At 42.5% G+C, this 19,701-nt stretch overlaps 1 protein-coding gene across 5 annotated transcripts in view; it reads left to right on the forward strand.

Annotated features, from left to right (window-relative positions):
* The window catches only part of CEP128 (centrosomal protein 128), a 186,678-nt gene extending 169,384 nt beyond the window's left edge, over positions 1-17,294 (forward strand). For 3 of the 5 annotated variants that reach the window (XM_053377872.1, XM_053377836.1, XM_053377845.1), the window contains 3 exons: positions 1,090-1,203; positions 3,627-3,729; positions 16,084-17,294. In XM_053377872.1, the coding sequence (XP_053233847.1) occupies positions 1,090-1,203; positions 3,627-3,729; positions 16,084-16,190 (324 nt within the window). In that variant the 3' untranslated portion in view covers positions 16,191-17,294. Of the gene's footprint in view, positions 1-1,089; positions 1,204-3,626; positions 3,730-4,496; positions 5,087-16,083 lie in introns of those variants that run through there. The other 2 variants (XM_053377853.1, XM_053377864.1) reach the window with 2 other exon arrangements.
* The last annotated feature ends 2,407 nt before the right edge of the window (positions 17,295-19,701 follow it).

Consider the following 19,701-nt stretch of genomic DNA (forward strand, 5'->3'; position numbering starts at 1 on the left):
TTTGAATATCAAGCTTTGTTCATTACATTGGGTAAATACGCCATTCCATGGTGGGGACAAAATTCATGCCAGATACTTAGCATGCAAAATACCAGGGCACCACTATTTCATTGTTTGCTTTTGTTAATTAGCACCGTGTTTCACACATGACATAGGTCACAAGGCTCTAAACAATCAGTGTACTTAAGCAATTCAGAAGTACCACTAGAACAAATTAGTTCGCTAAGTACAGATTGATTTTTTAAAATGTCATTTCAAACAGGTGCTTAATTGCTCTGCTGAAGACCGAAACATTTCAAAGAAATGCAAGGTGATTTCGTCCATCCCCTTAGTACAGGTGTGGGAAACCGTTGGCCTTGCAGATGTCACTGAAATTCAACTCCCATCATCTCTGACCATTGGCCGTGCTTGCTGGGATTGATACTCTGCAACTTTTGGAGTTGTCAGAGGTTCCCCACATCTGCCTTAGAAAGTAGAATCAAAGGTCTTTCATGTATTACATTGCCCAAATGTTGGCAAAACAAGCAGGGAATAAGAGTATTCTATGAAACTGACACCAAATCAGAGCAGAACGGCTTTCTCTGTTTAACATTCTCTGGTGATTCCAGTGTTGGGTTGATTAAACACAACCACCTCTGGGAGGCCAGAGCACTGGTCCATAGATACTCACTGCCAACTCTCATTTTTGCCCAGAGAACGTTCCTATGGGTCAGCAATCTAGCCTGTACACCTCACCCCCTTGCATTTTGACAGGGCATTGCCTGTGACCCCAGAACTGAAGACTGCCCCATTGCAGAACCAGAGAGCGAAAGTTCAAGATAAGAAGCAATTGTCCTTTTAAATAGTAGCAGTGTTGTGCTTGCTGCTATGCAGCATACAGAAGTTTCAAGGCCAGAGGGCCATCTCTTACAAATCCTACTGAAGCCACAGGTCCTCCATTAGAGCTGGGGTAGCCAGCATGGTGTGTGCCAGATATAGTTGGACTATATCTCCCATCATCCTTGGCCATGGGCTGCGCTGGTCATTTTGTCTTTTTAAATAACAGAGAACCATATTTTGCCCATATTAAAAAGTTCTCTTTTATTTCAGGATTCTTACAATCAGACAGACAATATTGAAGACCGATATAGTAAATACAAGGAAATTATGGGCTCCTTACATCAGCATCTGGAAGATTCAAAGCGCAGACTTGAAGATTTCAGAGTAAGTTTACCACCACTTTCTTTAAGACTTCCTTTGTATGTGAAGCTACTAGAGAAATACACACTAATGACTAGAGCTCTTGATAGCCCATAATCACTTACAGCAAAGTGCCAATTCTATTCACTTGAAGAATATAAATACATACAATACGGCTTGCTAGGTCAAAGTAGTCTCCTAAACACCAGCACTCTGTCTCCATCACTCACCAAGGAAAACTCTAAAATTGGGTAAAAAAGGAGATTGTCGTCCCTCGTTTGTGGGTCCCAGGCATTCTATAACCTGATTTAGCCTGAGTATGGAGCTCCCTCCACAAGTTTGTCTAAGCGTAAAAAAAGGAAATAATATGTCATGCAGCACAAATAAACTCTTGTGAAGGATATTCTTCTGAAAGTCAAAGCAAAAAATTTTTTTCCTTCCAGTAGCACCTTAAAGACCAACTAAGTTAGTGTATCTGAAGAAGTGTGCATGCACACGAAAGCTCATACCAAGAACTAACTTAGTTGGTCTTTAAGGTGCTACTGGAAGGAAAAAAATTTTTTGTTTTGACTATGGCAGACCAACACGGCTACCTTTCTGCTTCTGAAAGTCATAAACCTACTGCCTTATGAGAAAGAATATGTCCTCCATGCTGTATTATTAGTTCTTTAAATCTCTGTGATGTTGTAAACTAAAAAGCCCTTACTTGCAGGGCAGACACTCCAGCCTCTCCCTCCACCCCATCATACTTAGAGATGGGTGAACTGAGCCTGAAAATAGGGCTGCCATACGTCCGGATATTCCCAGACATTACTGGGATTTCAAAGGCAATATTGACATGGGGGGGGGGCGCTTCTTGGATCTTAGGCAAGTCAAAATCACGTTTTTGGGTTTTGTCTGAAAAAAGCTCAAGAATTTCAGTTGTTTCCTTAAAAAGAAAAGCTCAACAATTTTGGGGTCTTCCTAAAAAAAAAGAAAAAAGCTCAAACTCTACTAAAAATCAGTTGGTTGCTGTACAAGCTGAAGAGTTGAGAAATGAGTTTTCAAGTGTTGTTTTCCATCTTAGGATGTGCCAGTAGCAACTCAAAATCATGAGTTGTGACAATTTGGGCTACCTAGGAGCTATGTGTAAAAATGCAAGCAGACCTGAACATTTCAGGAGCAAGGAGCCCCTGGGCAGTCTCAGAACATGGGTGCAGACAGTGCTGGCAGCAGCCATAATCTCAGGCTGCAATAGACAAGCACAGTCCAGAAGACCCCAGTGGTGGTTCTGTAGAGCTGCCTTGCAGTCTGAGGTCATGGGTGTTGGCAACACCTAAGATCTCAGACTGCAAAATGCAGGCATGGTCAGACTCTTATGGCCTTGTGCTCCCTGAGATCACAGGTCTGATAGCGCTACCAACCCAGATTCTGGGGCGTGCAGGCTGCTTCCCTTTTTCAGCCAGAGATTGTGGACACTTAGAAACTTCACAATCTCTAGCTGCAAATGGTGAAGGTGATTAAAAGCCTCAGTACAAGTAGTGCCAAGTTTGAAGGGGCTTGACCAATCAGATATGGTACCATCATCACTAATCATCTATTCCTTCTCCCTGTTTAGACTAACCATTATGACTTGATCTATACTGGATATTAAGAACCCAGTTCAGTGCTGAGTACAGAACAGAGTTTCATTTTTGTTTAGACTTTCATGAGCACAAGAGGAACTAAACCTGGTTTGGGAACCTTTGGTACTCTGGATAATGTTGGGCTCCCAATATTTATCAACCCCAGCTAGCATGGCCAATGGTCAGGGATGATGTAAGTAGGATCTGGAATGCCACAGGACCATCCACTCTGCTTGATGGTTTACTTTTCTCTCATTTGTTTGCCAATAGGACAAAATGATTCAGATGTATATGTTTATTTCACTCACTTACTTGAAATAGGGCAGAAAATAGCTTTTCATTGCTAACTTCTCTTGATCACCTTATCTGCCCTAAGGCCAGAAATGAACTGAAAGGGTCTACTTTTGTATTCTTTATGTTACTGTTAAAAAAACACCCATCATTGTATGTGTGTCTCTGTGCTTTCTAGGGCTGCCCCATTCATCACCATGTGCTGCTTTGCACGTTTAAAATCGGGGGGTGGGGGGAATGGGACGACAAGAATGAGATTCCCATTTATTCCACAGGTTGCAGCAAGAATGCGCAGAACTCACAGTCGCACGTACAGAGGGTGACCTCTCCCAGAATTCTAAGTGTTGACAGTGACGCAGAATCTGGGAGGAAATCAGATTTAATGCTAACTACTAGATTTACATTCTGAACAGTGAAACCAGATTTTATCAGTTTAAAAGAATTCTGCCACATTATATAACCCTGGCTCTATGCTGCTTTTAATCTTAAAGATAAAAAGGAAATACATCAAAATCAGCTCTTTCATAGCAGGAATTTCATCCCCTTTCGCAGGATAAGAAAACAGTTGCTGACATTTCTGCTATACAGAGTACGTCTTCCAACTGGCGAAATAACACCAGCTTTATGTCCAGCTCCATGCTTTCCAATTCAGGATGTAAGTATTGATCACCCATAAGGAATCTCCATAAGACTGTTCAGGTGACCCCTTTTAGTAGATTGGCAGATATCTTGCCCCCCCCCCACCCCATTTTTATTATTGGGACAATTGGAGCATTCTTTTTTCATGCACTGAATTTCTTTGTTTAGTTGGTCAGTATTTGGCTACTTAAAGGTCTTGCATAGCTATGATTTATTCTTGATTAGTAGCTCGCAAGACGAATGCCTCGCAAGACGAAAAACGCGCAAGACGAAAGAGTTTTTCGTTTTTTGAGTTGCTTCGCAAGACGAATTTCCCAATGGGCTTGCTGCGCAAGACGAAAACGTCTTGCAAGAGCAACTCATAGCACGCGGTCTGGTAGCCTTTTTTGAGGTTTTTGGGAAACCGTGCTTCGCAAGACGAAAAATTCGCAAGACAAAGAAACTTGCAGAACGAATTAATTTCGTCTTGCGAGGCACCACTGTAGTACTAAACACAGCAATCTTGTTTTTGTGTGGTCTACAAATAGCATAGCATCAGCTACTGCATCTGCAAGGATTCAAGAGGGAGTCAGTGTAGCAACCTTTACATGTAATTGCACCTCTAGTCTTTCCCCGGTTCCCCAGAATGCCATGCAGTGAGGCAAAACCATCATTTTGTTTTGTAAATGTCTTTTTATTAGGCAGAAATATAGATCCTGTTCACGAGTGCTTGTCGCAATTCCTTTCCCCGTATACAAACACACGAAACCTTTACACAGCCATAAGTACAGCCTCTCTTTTCAGAGGTGGCAAATCTGACTAGTGGATACAGAGGATGGAAATACAACATTTGAATGCTGAGCCAGGTGGACCATTGCTTTGATCCAGCATGGCATTGCTATTATTTTTTATTCCTGAATGGGAAAGAAAGCTTATTGCTAAACAAAGTTCAAAGTCCTGGACAACAGTATGTGAGAGAGTAAGTGGTACATGAGCCTGACATTCCTCCAGCCTTTCTCCTGTAGTGCCAAACCATGGTTCAGTGTAATTCAGCCTGTAATTTGTGACTGTTTTATGCTCAAATGTATTCAAACTTGGAAATTCTCAGCTGGACTTTGATCATCTTTACCCCTGCATGCATATTGTGTTATGACTGTTCACAAAAACTTTAGGGTTAAGAATTAACCTTTCTCAAATTGCAATACAGTGGTACCTTGGTTCTCAAACTTAATCCGTTCCGGAAGTCTGTTCCAAAACCAAAGCGTTCCAAAACCAAGGCGTGCTTTCCCATAGAAAGTAATGCAAAACGGATTAATCCGTTCCAGACTTTTAAAAACAACCCCTAAAACAGCAATTTAACATGAATTTTACTATCCAACATGACCATTGATCCATAAAATTAAAGCAATAATCAATGTAAAAGGTAAAGGTAAAGGTACCCCTGCCCGTACGGGCCAGTCTTGCCAGACTCTAGGGTTGTGCGCTCATCTCACTCTATAGGCCGGGAGCCAGCGCTGTCCGCAGACACTTCCGGGTCACGTGGCCAGCGTGACAAAGCTGCATCTGGCGAGCCAGCGCAGCACACGGAACGCCGTTTACCTTCCCGCTGGTAAGCGGTCCCTATTTATCTACTTGCACCCGGAGGTGCTTTCGAACTGCTAGGTTGGCAGGCGCTGGGACCGAACGACGGGAGCGCACCCCGCCGCGGGGATTCGAACCGCCGACCTTTCGATCGGCAAGTCCTAGGCGCTGAGGCTTTAACCCACAGCGCCACCCGTGTCCCTGTACTGTACTGTACTGTACTATAAAATAAATAAAATAATATTGTAGATGATTAAAAATAAAAAAAAATTCTTACCTGCACTGATGATAGTCATTGTTTGGATGGGGGGCTTTTATCCATTTCCGCAGTCACACAATCAATCAATCAATCAGTAGCTGAACTGGGATCCACAGTCACAAAAACAAATTAACTGAAAAAGCCTCAAAACAAAAACTGCAAAATAAATAGCAAAAACAAAAAGACCAAATATAAGCTCCAAATATCACCTCAGAACACAGCAGTCGGAAACGGAGGGCTTGAATTACAATGGGGGGGGGGACGCAAATTAGCAGTGCAAGAGGAAACACAGGGGGACTCAAAACAGAGCACGTTCAGCTTCCGAAAAAAAGTTTGGAAACCAGAACACCTACCTCTGGTTTTGTAGCATTTGGGTTCCAAGTTGTTAGTAATCAAGCTGTTCGAAGGAAAGAGGGGGACATGTTTAATCTGGAGAATCTTTGCTAAAATTCATTGTTCCGTTTTAAATTAAGTTTCTATTGGCAGTGAAATGAAAACCAATTAAATTTCCCTGGTTTTTGTATTTACTTCCTGCCTATCATTGTATGCCAGTTTTTAATCTCTATAGTTACTTGTAGTATACTTTTTTATTTTCATAACCATTTATTTAAAACGTTATTGTGGGAGCTGGTCTGACTAAACTGTTTTGTAGAAAGGAAGAGGTTTATTTGACAGCATAATTTGGACAAGAAGGTGCTCATTAGAGACGTACTTCATAAAGCCAGCTGTATTATCAGCTGCCACTCAACTAAGTCTTTTTTTAATAAAAAGAACCTAATCAGCCACTGGCTGTTATCTCACCATTAATCCCAAGAAACTATTTTTTATGACCACCATACTTTTCTCCAGTTTTAGATTACAAAATGATTAGCAACTGCAGATCCTTTGCATTAGTGCTGTAAATGTATCCTTTTCCTGCTTCCACAGTTTTTATCCTTTCTGTGTATTGACAAATCTTTTCCCAGAAGCCATTTTATTTCTAAAGCTTGTTGAGCCGGGACCTTGAAAATCTGCAGCCTTTTTAAAGAAAGACAAGGGCAGCAAGGCTTTCTAGTCTCCTGTTACTGATCACAGTCCTCAGTTAACCTTGGCTTTGCTGATGCACAACACATTTTATTAGTAGTTCAAAGTACTCTGCATGCATTGGCCATGTTTGGATGTAATGCTAAGCCAGAAATGTGGATTGTTAAGCCATACTGTGCATGATCTCTATACTGGTACCCAACACATTGGTGAGCCAGAAGACAGTCCACAGAGTGACTGGCGTAGTGTTATGTCCAAACCAAGGATCCTAAACATGACTTCCATTTGGTTAGCAAACATGGTTTGTGTAGGCAAAACAGCCCTGTGTTCAGACACAAATGCTAAGCCAGCCACACTTGCGAAAAGGAGGGGGCAGAGCTGACATTGAAATAAGCCTTTGTTAAACCACCTTTCCCCATGTAAACTTACCTGGACTCTGCAATCATCATCTGAGGCCCTTCTTCTGGTGCCTATTCAAGACGTTCGCAGGGTGGCAACACAAGAACAGGCCTTTTCTGCAATGGCTTTCCACTTGGGGTAATGCTCTCCCCAGGCACTAGGCAAAAATGTTCTTCAACCAGGCCTTTGGCTGATTAATATTCTACAGCCTTTTAAATGTGTTTGGGTAGTGGTGGTATTGTTTAGTTTTTGTTTTGGCTATCTATTTTGGGCTTTTATCCTGTATTTTTATCTTGTGAACCGCCCTGAGATCTTCAGATGAAGCGTGGTATTATATTACTACTACTACTACTAGTAGTAACACCAGGAAAGCTTCTTTCTTTTCAAAGGTTGTGATAACACCTACAGAAACCTATTTGTTTGAAAAACTGAGCCAGGATAAAAACTTTGGGTGAAATTCAGTGTTGCTCTCTTCTGTTCATTCTGTCTGGTGCAACCATTGTAGCATGACAGATGGGACAATCCTCCATCTCTGTACCTCCTCATCCTGTTCTGGAGGTTCTTCAGAGCCCCCCCCCCTCGAGCCAATTTGAGGTGGCGTATGGGAGAGGAGAAGATGGAAAGCCTGTTGGCTCAAGTGCAATTTCTTGTGCAGGGCTTCTACTGACAGGGCTTGTGAGGTGACTCCTGCCATTAGGCTATATCTGACTATGGAACAGGAAACCTGTGACTCTCCAGACGTTGTAGCACCATAACTCCCATCCTCACTGACCACTGACCCTGTTGGTTGGGACTGATGGGAGTTGGAGCCCCAGAACATCTGGAGAACGACAGGTTTCACACCCCTGGACTAAGTCATACTCAAGCGTAGACTCAGTGAAATCAGTTGACTTAAGTTAGGTCCATTGATTTTATTTGATCTACTCTGAGTATGACTTAGTGGGATACAACGCTTAAAGTCCATAATTTTGCATTGCTATCTAAAGCATTGTTTGTTACTACAGCAAAAAAAGTTTGAAATGTAACATAAAAAAAAAAAATTTAGTCCCCAATTATTTCCTTAAACTCTTTTGTTTTTTTACCGCATCACCTATGGGCCAAGGTAACAGATTCCGTAGGTTAATACTGCACCGCATTAAAAGGATTTCCTTTTAATATGCTTTAAGTATATTGCTTTTTGATTTTTATCATGTACCTTCTGGCTCGTGTATTACCAGAAAGGTAAACAGGATTTGCTATTCCATCTGGCCTCTTTACTATTCATAATTCTACTTGCTATCTGCTGGTAATGAAAGCTGTGCTTCATATTAGCAGCTTTTGCTCACAATCCTTTTGAACTACAACTTTCTACTTTGATAACAGGTAGCTCTAAAATTATTTTCTTTGGAAGAATAAAGAAATACAAGAGAGAGAGAAGAGGAAGGGAGGGAAACCAACAGCGCATAAGATTCTGAAGGCAGGGGGAATGTCTCCAGCCCATCTGCTAGTTTATAAGGTCACTTATAGGGTGGAGAGAGCAGGCCCTCTATGCACAAACTACTTCCTAGTCCTTTTCCTGTGAGGCTATCTTGAGGTTGTGCTATGTGCCTGAATGCCACTGCCATGTGGGCAGAGCCAGTCACATGGACCCTCCTTTCCAATAGAAGTCATATATTTAATTTTAATGTAGAAAACCCAGAGTCACCATCTGCATATGGATAGCAGTCAATGGATTGCCTGACAAGACAGAAGTACTGTTTCTGAGAGGACGGAGTGGACAGTTATGGGGAACGTCCTGGTCCTGAATAGAGTAACTGTGCCCCTGAAGGACCAGGTATGCAGCCTGGGAGCCATTTTGGACTCACAGACGTCCATGGAGGTGCAGATTAATTCTGTGTCCAGGGTGACTGTCTACTAGCTCCATCTGGTGCGCAGGCTGAAACTTTACCTGCCCTCATGCTGTCTAGCCAGAGTGGCACATGCCTTGGTTATCTCCCGCTTGGACTACTGCAATGCACTCTGTGTGGGACTACTGGCCTTCTGGCAGTTCCCTCACCGTGAGAAGTGAGATTACAGGGAACCAGGCAGAAGGCCTTCTTGGTAGTGGCGCCCGCCCTGTGGAACACCCTCCCATCAGATGTCAAGGAGATAAGTAACTATACAACCTTTAGAAGACTTCTGAAGGCAGCTCTGTACAGGGAAGTTTTTTTTAATGTTTGAGTTTTTTTGTATTTTACTATTTTGATGGAAGCTGCCCAGAGTGGCTGGGGCAACCAAGTCAGATAGGCAGCATATAAATGAGAAAATTATTGTTCATTGTCATCATCACCATCATCACCATCATCAAACAATACATTGTTTATTTCTGCATTTCATTTATGAATCACTTCCCATGAGGAATCCTCAATGTTTTTGCAATGTAATAAAAACTTACACAAACACAGTTTAAAACAACTAAATATGTAGGGATAGTTTAAACTAACAAAAGCAAATGCATAAAATAAAATAAATTCAAATCCAATACAGATAACTAAAGATCTCCATTTAGAAGCCTTGTTGAAAGAGGGATGTCTTTAGCAGGCCCGAAAAAGGCACCTATTGAATATATAATAGGAGGGAGTTCCAAGCGATAGATGCCACAACACTAAAGGCCTGATTCCAACCTTGGCAGAATGGAGCTCCTGATAAGATCATAGAATCATAGAGTTGGAAGAGACCACAAGGGCCATCGAGTCCAATCCCCTGCCAAGCAGGAAACACCATCAGAGCACTCCTGACATATGGTTGTCAAGCCTCTGCTTAAAGACCTCCAAAGAAGGAGACTCCACCACACTCCTTGGCAGCAAATTCCACTGTCGAACAGCTCTTACTGTCAGGAAGTTCTTCCTAATGTTTAGGTAGAATCTTCTTTCTTGTAGTTTGGATCCATTGCTCCGTGTCCGCTTCTCTGGAGCAGCAGAAAACAACCTTTCTCCCTCCTCTATGTGACATCCTTTTATATATTTGAACATGGCTATCATATCACCCCTTAACCTCCTCTTCTCCAGACTAAACATGCCCAGCTCCCTGTTTCCAGGCCTTTGACCATTTTGGTTGCCCTCCTCTGGACACGTTCCAGTTTGGTACGTGCAGGATGCCCTCTTTTGGGTGTGTAGGGGTAGAGGCAAGCTATCAGGATGAGAGTGAAATGTAGGGGGTGATTCTATAAAATTCTATAAAATCTCCATATACAAACCCAGAAACAGCTTCGCAGTAAGAAAAACACATAATGGGAAGGGACCAATATAAAAATATCAACGCAATTAATTGATAATTCATTTCCAGGTGTTAGCTGGAACAGAGTGATACGTCCCAAGTGGCCACTGGCAGAGCTCTCTCTTCTGGCGGTGGAGAACTGCCCTTGCTTGCAGATCGCCTTCTAATCTAGAACAATTTACCTACCAGCTCCAATAGACTGTAGGATGGTTCAGGCATTCAGTAACACTGAACTATGGTTTGGCACTATGAGTTTGAGTCATTTTGGAGCTGTTGTCTCTTCCCCTCAGGTGTGTTGCTACTCTTCTTCCTCTCCTGCTATAAGGTAAACTGCCATTTTACCAAAGCTGGGAACTGTGGTTTCTGCTTGCTTGGCTAAGCAAAGTTGCAACCCAGGATGAAACTAGTTAATGCTTTCTAATTCTGATCAAGCGGGCCCTTTTTTGCTGCAATAAATCTGTTAATTTTTAAAGTGCCGCAAGGAATTCGTTTTGCATACATCACCTTTAAAACAAGCAAAAGGAAGTGCTTCACATAGTTCAGAATTAACCTGTGGAATTCATTAACATAAAGTGTTCAGAAAGAATTAGATAAATAAGGTAGGTGTAATGAATGAAGGATCCATGCTGATAGCCATAAGTACAGTCTCCCTTTTCAGAGGTAGTAAATCTGACTGTTGCTCTTAGTTTTTATTATGCAATTGGGGGGGGGGACTTTTTTCCCATCTGCAAAGTGAGCGTTCCCAAATCTCTGGATCTTGCATGTGCCCAGATCAATCTATTATACCAGTTCTGCATCCTTCCTTTTGATTTTACCACAGTCCCATCACCTCTGTCATTATTTCCAATAAGACAAGTTTGTGCACTAGTACCTCAGTTGTCGAACCTATTCCATTCCGGAAGACCGTTCAAATTCTGAAACGTTTGAAAACGAGACACAATGGGCGGTCTGCAAAGTCAATGGAGAAAATTGAAAAAAAACTCAGCGGAAGCCATTCGACTTCCGAGGCACATTCGAAAACAGAAGCATTTATTTCTGGGTTTTGAGCATTTGAAAACCGAGACGCTCGACAACCAAGGTACCACTGTACTTGAAGTAGTATTGAACAGTCTCTTTAGTGGACACCCTTTTCAATGTTATTTTTCTTACCTGGCTGCTAAGACTTCACAGATTGTCAAGGCAACAGCCATAAAAATCCATGGCTCATCCACATATACAATTTAAGCAGAGGTACAGCTGACTGGTTCATTACATATGTGGGAGATAAGCTTTCAGTATTTTACAGATCAGTCTAAACAATAAAAGCAAGATGAGAGAAACATCCCTATGCAGTGTATTTTATAGGATATAGTTTATATCTGTAAAAGGCCCACCCACCCCCTCCCTGGGTTTCTTCTTCCAGACCTTGGCCCAGGGCTCAGACATCTTAACTAGCTTCTCATTTGATTTAAAAAAAAAAAAGGTGGCTGCAAGGTCACCTTGGCTTTTGCATTCTTCATTGCTGCTTGACAAAATGATAGCATCATATAAGTTCATGACCGTGCCTCCGAGCTCTGGCAATCAGTATGACATTGCTCTTGTTTTTATTACATTGTTTATCTACATGTTACTCTGAGACAGCCAACACCATTGCAGTAGGTCCTATTTAATTGGATAATAAGGATTCCAAAATACAGTTTAACATCTCTCTCATAGTGACAGCAAATGAAAATTTGAGAATTGGTGGAAGTTTTACCAGTGTCTCTGAATTAGCATTTCTTTCTACTTTCATCAACCTGAGTTTTGAATGGGAAAGAAGGATCCTAGGAAATCCATTGTGACTATGTTTAGCAACATTTCGTAGAATCACAGAATTGTAGAGTTGGAAGAGTCCCTGAGGATCATCTAGTCCAACCGACTGCAATGCAGGAATAGGCAGCTGTCCCATATGGGGATCAGTCTTTTGCAACCTTGGCATTATCAGCACCACGCTGTAGCCCAGAGCTTTCCAAACTTTTCATGTTGGTGACACACTTTTTTAGACATGCATCATTTCGTGACACAGTAATGTCACGTTTTAGTAGCAAACTGGAGGTTAAAATAACCCCTTTCCAGCCCCAGGAGGAGAGTGGGGAGCATTCGCGTGACACACCTACACACTGCAGTCGACATACTAATATGTTGCAACACACAGTTTGAAAAGCTCTGCTCTAGCCAGCTGAGCTATCCAGGCAAAACTTTCTTTCCTATTCAGTCAGAACACAACAGTGCTTTTTGCAACTCTTGACAGATCCAAGCCCAGCTGGTCTTCAAGAATTAGTTCTTTCATACCTTACATAGCATTATGTGTGGCTTGTCCACTGTGTGTTTTCCCAGTTAACATGATAAGAAATGAACAGGAAATACATGTCTGTGAACGTGTGGCAGATTAGCACCGAAAAGCAGCTTGCTTATGAAGAAAAAAGCCAAGTAAATGGGTGTCTATATAAGGATAGATGAGTATAAAATTATGCTTCGTGTGGAGAAGGTAAATAGGCAGAAGAGATTTCCCCCTCTCTCACGTGTAATACTGGGTCCATCCAGTGAAAGTGAATGGGAAGAGATTCCAGATAGATGAAAGAAAAGTACCGTATTTTTTGCTCTATAAGACTCACTTTTTTCCTCCTAAAAGGTAAGGGGAAATGTGTATGCGTCTTATGAAGCGAATGCAGGCTGCACAGCTATCACAGAAGCCAGAACAGCAAGAGGGATTGCTGTTTTCACTGTGCAGCGATCCCTCTTGCTGTTCTGGCTTCTGAGATTCAGAATATTTTTTTTCTTGTTTTCCTCCTCCAAAAACTAGGTGTGTCTTGTGGTCTGGTGCGTCTTATAGAGCAAAAAATACGGTACTTCTTCCCACAGTTCATAGTTAGTCTGTGGAATTCTACAAGACGTAGTGATGCCCGCCCAGCTGGGCAGCTTTAAAAGAAGATAAGGCACACTCATCAGTGGCTACATTCTGCTTCCACTGTCAGAGATATGATGCTTCTCAATACCAGCCACTGGGAATCACAAGTGAGGAGTAATAATAATAATAATAATAATAATTTATTATTTATACCCCGCGCATCTGGCTGGGCCTCCCCAGCCACTCTGGGCGGCTTCCATAGAAACAAAAAATACAGTAAAATATCACACGTTAAAAACTTCCCTGAACAGGGCTGCCTTAAGATGTCTTCTGAATGTCAGGTAGTTGTTTATCGCTTTGACATCTGCTGGAAGGGCGTTCCACAGGGCGGGCGCCACTACCAAAAAGGCCCTCTGCCTGGTTCCCTGTAGCTTTGCTTCTTGCAATGAGGGAACCGCCAGAAGGCCCTTGGCGCTGGACCTCAGCGTCCGGGCAGAATGATGGTGGTGGAGGCGCTCCTTCAGGTATACTGGACCGAGGCTGTTTAGGGCTTTAAAGATCAGCACCAACACTTTGAATTGTGCTCGGAAACGTACTGGGAGCCAATGTAGGTCTTTCAAGACCGGTGTTATATGGTCTCGGCGGCCGCCCCTAGTCACCAGTCTAGCTGCTGCATTCTGGATTAGTTGTAGTTTTTGAGTCACCTTCAAAGGTAGCCCCACGTAGAGTGCATTGCAGTAGTCCATTGCAGTAGTCCAAGCGGGAGAATGCTATTGTACTCAGGCCCTCCTTCCAGGCTTCTGGTTGGCTGTTGTGAGAAGAGGATGCTGGTTGAGATGGGCCTTTGGTGTGATCCAGCAGGGCTCTTAAGTCAGGATTAGCTCCTTGGGTCCTATCTGCCACATGCTGAAGCGACTTACCTGAAATGCATTGCATGAATTTTCCAGGAGACACATGGTTGACAAGTAGCAAACTTGTTTGGCCCATAGAGGGTGAATTGGATCTTATTCTCCCTTTCTGCAATAGATCAAATTGCTTTTATATAGCTGGTCTCCCTCCCCACACCTTGGCACTGAGCAGTTGATTTCCAATACCCAATCACAGCTGAAGTGGGATTCCAGCTCCTCAGGAGCAATTATCCGTCAATCTGTAGCACTTTACGCCTCATTAGGAAAGCCCAAATTAAGCCTCCTTACACACTGGCCTACCTGTATCCCATAGGAATATGAAGACCCATACCCTATAGCTGTTCTCACTTGAGGAGAGGGAGCGGGGAGCTAGAATCACTTGGAGAGAAAAAATCAGTGAATCTGTGTGAGCTAGGTGAAAACCTTCAAGGGGCTGGGCTATAGGCAGCAATGTAGTGAAGGTCAATAGCTGGAAAGTGTGAGCCAGGACTGGAAGAGGAATCAGTCTCAGAGGGCAAGCCAAGAGTCAGAACCAAAGAACAAGGCCAGAAATGCAAGTCATATTAGCTCTGGTAGATGTTGTTGCTCAAGCAAGTCTCAGCCACAGAGATAAGTACTTTCCATACCTTTCTGACCAGGAAGAGCTAGCTTGGATGTGGGGAGCCAGGCCAGATCTGGAAGGTTCTTCCTTGGGAGGCTAGAGTTATGGGGCTCGCCACATGGGACAGCAGTCAGCAGTTACTGACAACCAATACTCTTCAGTACTACCTTACATGTGGCTGGGCTTGCACAGCTGCAGCCAAGCCAATGTGATTCCTGGTAGGACATTTTGCAGAATGTTTCCTATGCCAGTGACCCTTTGAAGCAGCCAAGGTGGTCTAAGCCTGAAGCACTCACGTTTTCCACAGACGCAGCAACACGAGTCCCCGGAAAGCTGGATGTTATAGTTAAAACTAGTGAATGTCACCACAGTTAGGGACTCTTCTTAGCTTCTCCTTATATTACAGAGCCCTCATCCTTGTATCAGGCTCAGGCTACACCCAAGGGTAAATCATTTTGTGAGAACTGTAACCTGGCTCACTGACTCTTAACATTTAAGGAGCTTCTCTGAACCACTGCTTTCCTGTGACAAGCCTTGTTCTCCAGAGCAGGAAGCAATGGCAGGAAGATGTCATTTCTTTGAGGTGCTGGTGGTAGCAGTGCTTTCATTTCCATGTCCTTTCATCTCCCCACCCCCACTCCCACCCCGGGCCACAGTCTAAAGGGCACAGAGCAGTCTAAGCAGTCACTCAGCAACACAGCCAGTTCTCCACCCGTACAATGACCACACTCCTCTACCTTGCTTCTGCTGGGAGCAATCTAGATGCCTCTCAAACATTCTTGCTGGACATGATGACACAAGCAGGCTCACATAGATACAGAAATCTGCTTAAGAGGTCTACATTTAATCCTTCAACTAAGCCAGGCCTGTACTGCTGTCTCCTTAAAAATCAAATTTAAAATTTGAGTTTTGCCATTAATTCTGTGGGGACGGGATTGCATTCCAAATTGCAGTATCAGTTGCCTTGTCTCCAAAGTTCTCACGTGCAGAAGTCTGCTCACAGGATGATATTGCTAGTAGTAGAAGGTGTGGAGGCGATCCCTTCTTTTCACTGCAGCCCCCATGCAGAAATCTGCTCTGAAAGGTTGGGGAATCCTCCAGAACAGCATGGGAAGTGATGATGGATGTCAGCAAAAGTGGAAGCCTTGGCAGGATTGGAGTGCCTTCCTTGTGTGGAAGGAGCCCTTCCGTTTGTGGAAGAGCAACTATCTAGAAGAGAGACAAACCATTATCTCTTAGAGAAAAAGCATTAAATCACCTGTTTTCCATCTTCGGTTCACCTGATGCCAGTAAACAATCTAACCACTGTATTTTGCACCAACCAAAGCTTTCAAACAGTTTTCAGAGACAATCCCACCTACTTTGCATTGAATCATTCCAAATGTAGGGTTACCACTCTATGGGTATCTGGACAGGCCCTCTCTGTTTAGAACAGGCTGTTTTTTTCTAGATCCTCCCTCCCCCATGTTGAGTCTTTCAGCAAATAGGTGATTGCTTTCCCCCTCTCCTTTCTTCCGCAGCACTTACCAAAAGTACATTTCCTTCAGATTCAAATGCAACTAAAAAAGGTGCTATCAGCATGACGGTCAATGGAACAAAACTGCGAACACAAGAAGAGAGGTACTAAAGCAACTTCGGAATGCACAGATACACTGTTGGAAACTCAGCTCTGTGGCACTTTTCCCCCCAGTTCTGACTGCAGCTGTATTTACCAAAGCAGTGCAGATTCCGTGGTCCAACAGATGCCAAATAGTGACTGAGAACAACGTCTCGATTGTGGGTTTAAAACGAAGCAAGTGAAACCTGAATGTAAAATGCCAAAGAATCTTGTGGTTTGAAGTGCTGTCCCCATTGCTTTGTTTCAGTCCATCCCAAACCAGCCACCTTTGCCTTTTCGTGAGTTTTGTTTCATACCTTAATATGTTTTAAGTTCAAAGATGCGATGGATTTTTGGTTGAACAATATATAGATAAAACATAAACACAATCAGGTAATGGTTAATAGAAATTGCTTGGTGTGTAAATAAGATGTTTTATAACATAATTTAGAGCTGTACAGGCATAATAGCATTTTACAACAAAGGTGCCTCAATTGATGCATTATGCAATGATTACATTATTGTGCTTAATAATAGAAATCATTTATATCTGAAACAATGACCTGAATTTCCTCCACTTTGAGGAGAATTAAGATTACATGCTGCATTTCATTCTGTTTGGGACTACTATGTTTGTTGATCCAAGCTCAAGGGAGAGCGCAGCCTAACCTAAATTTCCCCAGAACTGGAGGAAATTCAGTTAACCACTTGTTATGAACCACTTCTGTAATTAAGCATAATAATAATTTTGTTTCCTAAACCTAAAATCTCCAATAATGTAATGAAATATTTTATATCCGACATGGCAGAAGAGAACCAGAGTCACAATATCTAATTTTGTGCTACAAATGTACAGTGTCTTCCTGGAATTGAATAAACAGGTTGAGAACGAACCTTTGGCAGAGGAGGTTGGTTTATATGAGTACCCAACCTTCTTTTTTTTCTTCTTTTAATAAAAAGCAATTTCTAATAGTCACATCCTTCCCAATACCTCTTTATTAAGTTTTTTTGAAATGTCACCTTAACTCTGAAAATTACAGTGTACAATAATTTAGCCATATATTGTGGTCTCTATTGATGAAATCAGATATTCCCTTTCTTGATGTTTCTAATAAAACTTCCCCTTCCCCTTTACCTGCCTCTGTGATTCTTGGTTTATTGCCCATATCTTGGTTCTGATCTGTGAAATGCACTTGGTTTTAATGTTCAAGTCTGAGTCCTTGTAAAAGTGCCTTGAGAGCCAGCACAGTAGCCTAGCGAGAGATTGTTCTAAAGATATGGACTGTATTACAGTTGTTTCACTAATGCCAGTGTTTTCTTTAGATAAGCAGCCCACTGTTCAAGGACTTGGTTACATTACTAGCAATGATGCCAGCTTTCATTAGTGGCAATTATTGGGTTGTTGTGTGTCAAACCAGGAGTATTACTTTTAAACTTCGCTGTATGTGGATGGTTATAATGCATGGATGTATACCTGCTGTCATGAAAAGAGGCTCTTGCAATGACCTGTATCTATAGGTCATAGAATTGTAGAACTCAAAGGGACCACCTGTGCCATCTAGTCCAACCCCCTGCAATGCAAGAATCTTACCCAATGTGTGTTGCGGGGGGTGGGGGTGGCTGTAGCTCAGTAGGGCTTTGCATTTAGAAGGTCTCAGGTTCAGTCCCTGGCATCTCCAGGTAGGGCTAGGAATATCACCTGAAACTCTGGAGAGTTGCTGCCTGTCAGTGTAGACCATACAGAGCTAGATTGACCAGTGGTAGAACACAGCTTCCTATGTTCCCTACATTTTCTTGTAGAATAAGATTCCCATTCATCAAGCTGAGGATTAACAAACTGGGCTTTTAAGTTTTATCTGCTAAATGCCTCTTCCTTCATTTTGAAACAGGGGTTACAAAAAGGGATCGGCTGATAAATCTAAACATCTCTTCTCCCCCCTCTCTCAACACACACACACACACACACACACACACACACACACACAGTTTTATTCATGCACCCGTGCATGGGGATGTGTCAGTCTCCCAAGCCTTTATGTGAACAGTGTGACTGTCTGTACTGACAGAGCCTTTGTGTGCGCAGCTGTGTGTGCAAAGGCTACAGGGCAGGCTACTTTATGCACCCCTGCTCCCATGTTCGGTAAGACAGGAACATGAACACCTGAAGAAGCCCATTGTCATAGGTGCTGATTCCTAGGGGCTGAGTATTTTTCTTGTCCTGGAACCACTGGGCATCCTGCTCTGCTCACACACAGCAGGGAGTGTTTACTGTATTACAGCAGCTGCAAAACTACCCAGGACATTTCAAGATGGATTCATTCTTTATCTGCCAAACCCTGGTCTCAGAAGCCTCCTGAAATTTGGATACCAATTTCAGCTTCTGTCAAGAAGGCTGATGAATGGAGCACATGTAGGTAAAAGTTTACCTTCAATCACATGCAAGCCAAGAGGAATACCTCAGAGATGAGCTTTGGAGAAAGACACACACACACCAAGCCTATCACATCAGCCATAAGAAGAACACAGCTACAAGCACTGCATATTAATGCTCTCACAAGTTCTCTTTCAGCGGTACTTCATGGGTAACTTTTCCACAACCCAGCAAAAGACTCCAAATATTCTCCAACCAAGTAATATGTACAAAAATGCATATACTAGGAAAGACTTACATAACACCAGGAGATTCACCTATCCTTTGTTAAAACACATTGCTTAGTATTACATGAGACTTAAGAACCTGCAGAATCATAGAACAGTAGCTGGAAGGGACCACGAGGGTCATCTAGTCCAACCCCCTGCAATGTTGGAATCTTTAGCTCAAAAGTGAGCTGAGAATGTCCCCAACCATATAACGGAAGCAACAAAAGTGAGGAGAAAAGTAGATACGTATCTTAGTAAAACAAGGAGAAAAATACAAAGTTTGAGAAACATAATATGTAAACAGAACGATCACAACAAAGTGCAGTTCTGATGGAATTCAATTCTTGTCACTTATTCAAAGATGTGGAGATGGACAGTTTTTAAATAGTAAAAACGGCCATATTTTAATTTGCATAGGTTTCAACACATTGGGGGTTATGGGTTTGTTTTGTTTTTATGATGTATTTTGTGTTCTTATTTTATGTTTTTATGTTGTAAACTGCCCAGAGATCTTTGAATGAAGGGTGGTATACAAATTAAATACATACATACATACTGTATTTTTCCGTCTATAAGATGCCCCCATGTATAAGACGCCCCCTATTTTTGCGGCAACAACCAATCGCAAGTCCACCCTTGGCACTATCTGTGTATAAGACGCCCCCCTAATTTTTGACATTACAGTGGTACCTCGGGTTAAGTACTTAATTCATTCCGGAGGTCCGTTCTTAACCTGAAACTGTTCTTAACCTGAAGCACCACTTTAGCTAATGGGGCCTCCTGCTGCCGCTGCGCTGCCTAAGCACGATTTCTCTTCTCATCCTGAAGCAAAGTTCTTAACCCGAGGTACTATTTCTGGGTTAGCAGAGTCTGTAACCTGAAGCGTATTTAACCCGAGGTA

Source organism: Podarcis raffonei, chromosome 1 (assembly GCF_027172205.1).
Source record: "Podarcis raffonei isolate rPodRaf1 chromosome 1, rPodRaf1.pri, whole genome shotgun sequence".
NCBI classification, from domain to species: Eukaryota; Metazoa; Chordata; class Lepidosauria; order Squamata; family Lacertidae; genus Podarcis; species Podarcis raffonei.